At 40.4% G+C, this 9,605-nt stretch overlaps 1 protein-coding gene across 2 annotated transcripts in view; it reads left to right on the top strand.

Annotated features, from left to right (window-relative positions):
- Nucleotides 1-3,226: 3,226 nt before the first annotated feature.
- MPHOSPH8 (M-phase phosphoprotein 8) overlaps nt 3,227-9,605 on the top strand; it is a 51,401-nt gene continuing 45,022 nt past the window's right edge. For both annotated transcript variants that reach the window (XM_081292201.1, XM_081292200.1), the window contains exon 1: nt 3,227-3,537. In XM_081292201.1, coding sequence (XP_081148327.1) covers nt 3,307-3,537 — 231 coding nt within the window. In that variant the 5' untranslated portion in view covers nt 3,227-3,306. The remainder of the gene's footprint in view (nt 3,538-9,605) is intronic.

Below are 9,605 nucleotides of genomic sequence, written 5' to 3'. Positions count from 1 at the left end.
AAAGAGATTTATTTGCTTGGTTCTTTTCTAGTGCTCATAATCTCTTGTTCCTCTGGTATCTTGCTAAGGTTCTACAGACCATAAAAAGCCATACTGCTGCCAGGTGTGGTGGCATATGCCTATAATCCCAGCAGTTTGGGATTCTGAGGCAAGAGGATTGCAAGTTCAAAGCCAGCCTCAGCAATTTAGTGAGGCTCTAAGCAACTCAGTGAGGGCTGGGGATATGGCTCAGTGGTTAAGTTTGAGCAACCCTGGGTTCAATCTCTGGATTGAAAAAAAAAAAAAAAAAGCAGGGCTACTCACCTTTGTTCTCAGTGACCCCAACCTGGCCTCCAAATCCCTATTCCCATCAGCACTTCAAGTCCAAAGACTGAAACCTACTCTTCAGACAAACCCTGGTACCCAAAACAGCATAAACATTGGATGCATGGTTCCCTCTTCTCCTACTCTGCCAAAGGAAAAAACATCAGACAAGACAGGAATCTGGAAATTTCTCTCAATTACACTGAAGCAGGTTCCTCTCACTGACTTAACTAAATTCATTTTGTTTCTCTGATCCATTTGGTCTCTCTGACCCCGTTTTGAGTTTTGACTTGTTTCCTTTTTCTTTTTGAGTTCTTCTGAGTCATATTTTCCTGTACTTACCTTGGATTCCAAGACCAGTGCACCTGGATTGATGAAAATCTTATGACAAAAGACTAAAACTACTTTCCAAGCAACAGCAACCTTCTTAGTGCCAATAAAGCACCTCATGTCTAATCCTGACTGCTTGTTCAAGATTGCACGTTTTGTCAGTTCTACAAACACCCAACCTTTATCTTTGTTTTCCTCTTCCATAAAGCCTCAAAGTTAGTTCCTTGAAGACATTAGGTAATTAGACCTCTCTGTTCTTCTCAGTGCAGGCACACTAAAAAATAAAGCTTCTTTCTTGTCCTTACCACCACTTGACTCTTCAACTGGTTTTCTGGGATGGGTGGCTGAGCCTGGTCTGTTGCCCTAACTCCAGGAAAAACACCAGAGTGCTGGGAAGTGGTTAGAATAACAAAGAATCCTTGTCAACCACTTGTCAGGTTCTTCTGAACCCTTTTCTCAACTAAGCCTTGTCCTTTGGGCTTCTGTGTTCATCTTTGAATCCCCAGCCTTCGTGTGTTTCTGTGGTGCTAGGGATTGAACCCCGGGGGGCACTTAACCACTGAGCTACATCCCCAGATTTTTATTTTTTATTTTAAGACAGGGTCTCACTAAGTTGCTGAGGCTTGAGTTGAACTCTATCTTCCTGCCTCAGCCTCCTGAGTTTCCTGGATAGCAGGCATGCACCACTGCACATTGCACATTGAGCTACCCCACATTCTGGATTTGTCTGATTGTATTTCCTTTTCCTTTTTCTCTTTTATCACATAAACTCATAATCAGTAGTAAAGGTTTGAGTAGATCAAGGATCAACATTATTTTGAACAGAAGTTATGTAATCTAGTTCAACTTTTACTAATGCTAATAGTCAATAGGTTTTCCATGAGGAGTTAGGTTTCCCTTACAACTAACAAGTAATCTGTGGAGATGCTGAGGTACCCCGCAAATATTCAGTTCCTCAACAACCACTCACCTACAAGTTTGGTTCCCTGGATGTTTGCTCTCAATGCTGGGGATCAAGCCAGTGAATTACACCCTCCAGTCCCCCTATTTTTTCATGCAATATTGTGATTTCCTAATTCGAACTTTTCTTCTACTCTTATTTACTGGAATTATTCTGTAAAAATTAGTTTTCTCACAACAACTAATTGTTATTTGGTTATATTTTTTACAAAATCTAAATGTTGGAATTGTGCATTTTCCATTATTCTGAGGGTCCTGGGAATGCAGAATCAATGCTTGTTGATTTTTAAAAAAAACTTTTTTTAAGTTATAGATGGACACAATACCTTTATTTTATTTATTTATTTTCATGTGGTGCTGAAGATCAAATCCAGCGCCTTACATATGCTAGCTAAGTATTCTACCACTAAGCTACAACCACAACCCTGTTCTGTTGATCTTTGTATTTCTATTTCTAATGCCTAGTCTTGGTACATAGTATGTGTTTATTAGTTAAACAAATAATAACTAACTCAAAAGAGCTAGTGATTCTTTCCAATGGGTTTCGGCTTCAGAGACTTGTCAGTGAGGCCCATCTTGTAAAATTAAGTCCACTGTTCAAAGAAATATAAATTAAAAGGCAAAAATTAAAAAGCAAACTACAATAATAAAAACTTGCTACCATAAAGACTTCAATTATTTGAATTTCAAAGTGATAAGAATATTTTATCCATATGTGGATTTTCTTAGCAGTGTTTTTCTTTGGGTGGCTACCAATTATTCATATTCTGAACATATCCTTTTAGTTTTCATTTAATTAAGTTGTTTTATTTTGGTACTGGGGATTAAACCCAGGGGTGCTTGATCACTGAATCATATCCCCATCCCCTTTTATAATTTTTTATTTTGAGACAGGTCTAAGTTGCTCAGAGTCTCGCTAATTTGCTAAGGCTGGCTTTGAACTCCTCCAGTCTCAGTCTCAGACTCATGAGCATTTGGGATTACAGGCGAGCGCCACTGTGCCCGGCTATTTTATTTTCAATAATAATAAGAAACACTAGAACTTGGGAAATAAATACTCTTTACTTTTAAATAATACTCATTAGAAGTGAAAAAACAATACTCATTGAAACATACCAGCTCTATGAGTTATAGTTGATAGGCTTACTGACACCTTGTAAACCAACCCAAAACCATATATATTTATCTATATATGTGCTTGTGTATATATGTATGTGTTTATACATATATATGTACACACACACGTACCGGCATCCGTTCGGTCCTGCTGGGGTCTGACGGCAGGCTGGGTCCAGAAAGGGGCAGCCACTTCCAAGCATCTGCGCCTGGGACATCCTTTCCGACAAGTCTGTACCGCTGGGTCTCCCCAGCAAACCCAAACCCTCTCACCTCCTTCTCCCCCGCAAGCCCGCGCGCTGTCGCCGTCCCTCCCAATCCCCTTCCAATCCCCTCCCCCAAACAGCGTTTTTCCGCCCCGGGCGCCCAGCCACCCGCCCACCAGCTTCCCGTAGGCTGTGCTGGCCTTTGGCGCGCCCGCCTTTACCCGATTGGTTACTGCATGTGTCACTCCGGGGCTTGGAGTCCACCATTGGCTGGTTTTCCTCACGGCCGCGTGACGCCGCCTAGGTGGATTAGGGCCGAGTGCGGAGCGCTAGGATCAGTCAGGGTGTATGTCGCAGTCGTTTTTCCACCGCGGTTTACAGGGGTCCTAGGATGGCGGCACTACCGCCCATGCCGGTTGCAGAGGGTGCGATTGTGACCGTAGTACCTGTGTCGGGTGTCGACAGCTATGGTGAGTCACCTGAAGTCGAAGGAGAAGGAGTTGGAGTAGCGGGCGAAGAGAAGGACTCATCCACGAGAGGAGCGGAGGCCTTTGGGGACAGCGAGGAGGACGGAGAAGATGTGTTCGAGGTGGAGAAGATCCTGGACATGAAGACCGAGGGGGTATGTGGTAGGGGGGACGTGGAGGGGAAAATAGGCGTGAGGATCTGCACTGGGAGAAGCGTCGTGGCGTTAGGGTTTGGGCTAGCAAGATGGGGAGGGGTCCTGCATGAGGCTCTGGTTGCAGGGAGGACACGAAAGTGGGTCCCGACCTGAAGGGAAGGGTAGTGAGGATCGAGAAGGGAGTCCTGGCTTGAGGTTTGGTTAGGGAGGATGGGACTTGGATGAAGAGGGAGTCCTGGTGTGTGGAGCTGTTTGGGGAGGACTGGGAGGGATCCTGACCTGGTGGACAGTGCGGGAGAGTAGAAAGGGAGGGTGGGGAGCTCCGGGGCCCGGCAGGGGAGGACTACAGCGGGAAACACCAGCTGTGCGGACACAAAACAGGAGGAGAGGAGGAACAAGCCCGTCTGAGCTAAACACAAGCATGAAATATCATGATAGAAAGCAGAATGATATCCCCGGACCCTTCGGGCCACGTTGGTGAAGGATGCTTCAGGAAGTTTTAAGTGTTCTTTTGGCAGAAGAGTTAATGCAGTTTGGGATGTGATGGGTGAGGATCACAAGGGTGCAGATGACTGGTAGGACTTAATGTTGTCACCAGTATTCAGGTTCACGGGGCTGCTGCTGTGTGCTACAAAGGAGTGATAGTGAAAAATAATGCTGCTTTTCTTAGCCCATTCCATCGTCCCCGTGTTTTCTGAAACCAGAATCCATTCTCTGGCTTAAAATCTTAGGGAATTCCCAGTTGTCCTCGAATAAAACCCCAGTGTCACCAAGAGGGTGACATTGCAAACACCTTTTGTGCACTGAAGTTCTCCTTGCCTGGACTGTTATTTTTCATCTCTTGGTGATCCTTCTCATTCTTTCAAAGTTCATTTCTATTTAAAAGCCTTTTTTGACTGGGATTCCTGCAGAGTGAGGTGCTTTCTCATCTCTGCCTTTGTTCTTCCTTGTTTGGACCTCTGTTTAGGCATTTAAGGTATTATCCTTTATATGTTTTGTCTGTCCTGCTCTAGATTTTGGGCTTTTTAAATCTGGGGGATAGCCAGGCACAGTGGTGTTGCATGCCTGTAATCCCAGTGGCTAAGAAGCTGAGGCAGGAAGATCATTAGTTCAAAGCCAGCTTCAGCAACCGAGAAGTGCTAAGCACCTCAGCAAAGACTCTGTCTCTAAATAAAATACAAAATAGGACTGGGGATGTGGCTCAGTGGTTGAATACCCCTGAGTTCAATCCCAGGTACCACCCCCGCCAAAAAAAAAAAAAAATCTGGGGGATAGCCAGCCTGCCAGTGTGTAATCCCAGCATCTCAGGAGCCTGAGGCAGGAGGATTGCAAATTCAAAGTCAGCCTCAGCAATTTAGTGAGGCCCTCAGCAATTTAGGGAGACCCTGTTTCAAAATGAAAAATTAAAAGAGCTGGATATGTGGCTCAGTAGTTAAGCTCCCCTGTGTTCAATTCATGGCACACACACACACATTCCATAAAGAAATTTGGGGAATATATGATTTTTATTAATCTTTGCTAGTTCATTGTCTAGCATGTAAGTAACATACAGTATCTGCTTTGTGTGTATCAGATTTTTAAATGAGTGAATGAACTGTGGGCTTGGGGGAAGAAACACACTGGACAGAGGAAAGCATAGATAATAGGGAAATAACCTGTTTTAGTAGGTAGGTATGAGATGACCAAACACCTTACAATCTTATTCATCTTCTTGTCTGATATCTCCCATTTGTCATATGTTGCCTTGTGTTATTTTTTTTTTATCCATTCAGTCAGCATACATTTTCTATCAACTACTGTGTGCCATGTTGTCCTGATGATATAGATATTATTTGGAGCATGCACAGTAGCTGACATTGGAAAGTTCTGTCCAGAGAATTGAAATCTAATATTATTAATATTATCATTGGTTGCAGTGAGTAAAGGTAGGATTTTTTTTTCTTTTTCTCTTATTTTAGTGCTGGGAATTGAACCCGGGGCCTTGTGCGTGGTAAGCTTGTGCTTTACCACTGAGATACTCCCAACCAAGATAGAAATATTTTTATGTATAATTCCCCCAAACTATTGTGAGCACCTTAAGATGAGAGGAGGAGCCAATCTGATACTGTTTTGGCTCATATTTGATATTAGGAGGGTAATATTTTCAGAAGTAAGATGACACATAGTTTTTTTTTTAAAGAGAGAGAGAGAGACAGAATTTTTTAATATTTATCTTTCAGTTTTCGGCGGACACTACATCTTTATATTTATGTGGTGCTGAGGATCGAACCCAGCGCCCCGCGCATGCCAGGCGAGCACGTTACCGCTTGAGCCACATCCCCAGCCCAACATATAGTTTTTAATTTTGCCAATGTCAAAGAATTGTAGGCACTGTATTTTAAGTTTCATCTTTTAGTCTAAAGTAGATGAAACAAAGAAATGTAAAGGTGTAAGGTGGTGGAGGAGAGTTAGACTTTTTTTTTTTTAAATATTTTTTTAGTTGTCAATGAACCTTTATTTTATTTATTATATGTGATGTTGAGAATTGAACCCATTGTCTCACACATGCTAGGCAAGTGCTCTACCACTGAGCTAGAACCTCAGTCCCGAGAGAGACTTTAAAATGTAAGTTGAGTTAAAATTCTAGTTCTTAAGACCTTGGATTTTGGGTGCTCTTGTGAATGAGTGGTGTATAAATTGAAAGGTATTAGTTCAACAGAACAGGAAGGTGGCAGTTTTATTTATTATTGCTAAGTGAGCTGGACCATTGGTCAGCCATCTACCTGTTGACAAATTTAAGGGTCCTGAAAGTGGTTCATTAGGCCTTCTTATGGTCTAGATATTCGAATTTAATCAGAAACCCAACTGAGTCACTTTTTGCTAATTTATACATTTTATATGTGTATGTGTATGTGTGAGTGAGTCTAAACATGTGCGTGCATACTAGGGATCAAATCTAGGGCTTCACACATTCTAAGCAAGCACTGTACCACTAAACCAGACCCTCTATCCCTATGTGTAATTTTTTTGATTTTTGTGTCTTAGCCTCCCAAGTTACTAGGATTACAGGTGTGTACCACCATGGCCAGTTTATATGTATTATTTTTTGATTGCTAACTGAATGTTTGAATAACCAATCTGAAAACTGTCCATATTCTCAGGAGGCAGAGGCAGGATGATTGGAAGTGGGAAGGCAGCCTGGGCAATTTAGTGAAACCCTGTCTCATTGGTAGCTCAATGATAAAACACCGCTGGGTACAATCCCCCAGGCCAAAAAGAAAAAAAAAAGTTCCAATATGTTTATATGTATACTTCATTGCCACCTGTATGTTATTTATAACTTACTTAGAGTAATAGAGTAAACAAAGAATAAAAATTCTAATGTAAGAGCAGGAACAGATGTCACTAAACATTTTAAATTGAGTTGGCATATTCTGTGAATTTATACACAGGATTTATTTATACAATTAAAATTGTATAGATAATTGTGGTACTGTATAAAGTGATGGAAGCAGATTGGGCACTCAAGGGAAATTAGGGATTGACTGAGCAGAGGGGTTGTAATTCCAGGAGAATGGAATAAGGTAAACTAGGGGTCCCATTTGTCACTTTATTGGCCTGCAGACTTGTTTTATTTGACACACTGTTTTTTGTTGTTTTCTGAGATTGAAAGTAGCTGCTAACATTTACATTTCAGGAATTTTGACATTAAAAAAATTCTGTATGTGAGGCTTTTCTTAAAAATTGCAAATGGATGGGGCTGGGGTTGTGGCTCAGTGGTAGAGTACTCACCTCGCACTTGAGAGGCCCTGGGTTCAATCCTCAGCACCACATCAAAGAGTAAAATAGAGATATTGTGTTCAATTACAACTAAAAAATAAATATATTTTTTAAAAATTGCAAATGGTAACAATCGGACTCTTACCCTCTGCTTCATCTTGCTCTCCACAGTTCTACAATGCACTATTACTGCCTTCCAGACTTTCTAATCCCTGCCAATTTCATTCATTTATTTAACTTCTGGAGAACATAGAGAAGCTCTTGGGAAAAGGGAATGGTAAGAGATTGGAACAGTGCCAGACCACATGTAAAGCTTAATATGGACAACATTTTATGGATAAAATGGTTCTTCTTTTTAAAACTTGCCCACACTCTGTGTGCCCACATTTTCTAATAAAAAATTTTAAACGAGGGCTGGGGTTGTGGCTCAGTGGTAGAGCATTTGCCTCGCTTGTGTGAGGCACTGGGTTCGATCCTCAGCACCTCATAAAAACAAAAATAAAGATATTGTTTCCATCTACAACTAAAACAATATATTTTTTAAAAAATTTCTTTTTCTTTTTAGAGAGAGAATTTTTTAATATTTTATTTATTTATTTTTTAGTTTTCGGGGGACACAACATCTTTGTTGGTATGTGGTGCTGAGGATCGAACCCGGGCCGCACACATGCCAGGCGAGCGCGCTACCGCTTGAGCCACATCCCCAGCTCCCTAAAACAATATTAAAAAAAAAAGTTTTAAATGAGAATAAAGCACCTAAAATTTAAAGAATATATGTAATATAATTCAAAAATACCTTGGCTGATTTTTCTCTCAAGGAAATGGCTTGTTGAAATCCTTGTGATGAAAACTGGCTTGGAGGAATGGTATTAACACTGAATTTTGGGCTGGGGTTGTAGCTCAGTGGTAGAGCACTCATCTGGCACGTGCAGGGCCCTGGGTTCATCCTCAGCACCACATTAAAAAAAAAAATTAATTAAAGGTATTGTCAACTACAACTAAAAAATTAAAAAAACAAACACTGAATTTATATATTTAACCATGTCCTTTCCTTTAGTTTATTTTCACCTGTACTTTTTGAGTTTTTAGAAAAATTGAATCTGACATGTTATGACATATGTCATGTTCTAGTTTCAGTTAAATTGAAATCATTTTTGCATAATAAACTGATACTTTTTCTGATATTTGTGGTATTTTTATATTATTTAGTAGATAAGGATTATTTTTTAAAATTTTACAACTAGTTCTAGAAATGCCTATTTTTTGGGCTGTCCTAGACATCCAGTCTATTGCAATACTTTACAACTAAATCATATTCCTAGCTCTGTCTGCATTTTTGTTCAATAATATGTTAGTGAGATTAATCTAAATTGTGTGAGAGTTATTGTTTCTTTCATTTTCATTAGTGAACAGAATTCTAGTATATGAATGTATTAAAATCTGTCTTGCGGGGGGCACTAGGAATTGAACTCAGGGGCTTTCTACCACTGAGCCACATCCATAGCCTTTTTTATTTTTTTATTTTGAGACAGGATCTCACTAAATTGCTGAGGCTGGCCTGGAACTTTAAATCCTCCTGCCTCAGTTTCCCAACTTTCTGGGATTACAGGTGTGTGCCACTGTGCCCAGCAAGATCTCTTTTCTACTACTATGGGTGGGCATTTGGACAATAGCTTTATTTTTATTGTTTTTTGTTTTTTTAATTTTTTATACCTTTTTATTTACTTTTTTTTTTTTTTTTAACGTGATGTTGATACCCTGTTCATGGATAGGCAGAACCAACATCATCAAAATGGCAATATTACCCAAAGTTCTCTACAGGTTCAACGCAATGCCAATCAAAATCCCAACGACATTTCTTGTAGAAATAGATAAAGCTATCATGAAATTCATATGGAAAAACAAAAGACCCAGAATAGCAAAAGCAATTCTAAGCAGGAAGTGTGAATCAGGCGGTATAGCGATACCAGATTTCAAACTATATTACAGAGCAATAGTAACAAAAACAGCATGGTACTGGAACCAAAACAGGCAGGTGGACCAATGGTACAGAATAGAGGACACAGAAACCAATCCACAAAATTACAACTTTCTTATATTTGATAAAGGGGCTAAAAGCATGCAATGGAGAAAGGATAGCATCTTCAACAAATGGTGCTGGGAAAACTGGAAATCCATATACAACAAAATGAAGCTGAACCCCTTTCTCTCGCCATGCACAAAAGTCAATTCAAAATGGATCAAGGAGCTAGATATCAAATCAGAGACTCTGCACCTGATAGAAGAAAAAGTTGGCTACGATCTACATA

The sequence above is a fragment of the Spermophilus citellus genome (genome assembly GCF_964194105.1).
Source record: "Spermophilus citellus genome assembly, chromosome: 1".
NCBI lineage: Eukaryota > Metazoa > Chordata > Mammalia > Rodentia > Sciuridae > Spermophilus > Spermophilus citellus.
Note: the sequence above shows the minus strand (reverse complement) of the source record. Positions and strands in the feature narration are given on the sequence as shown.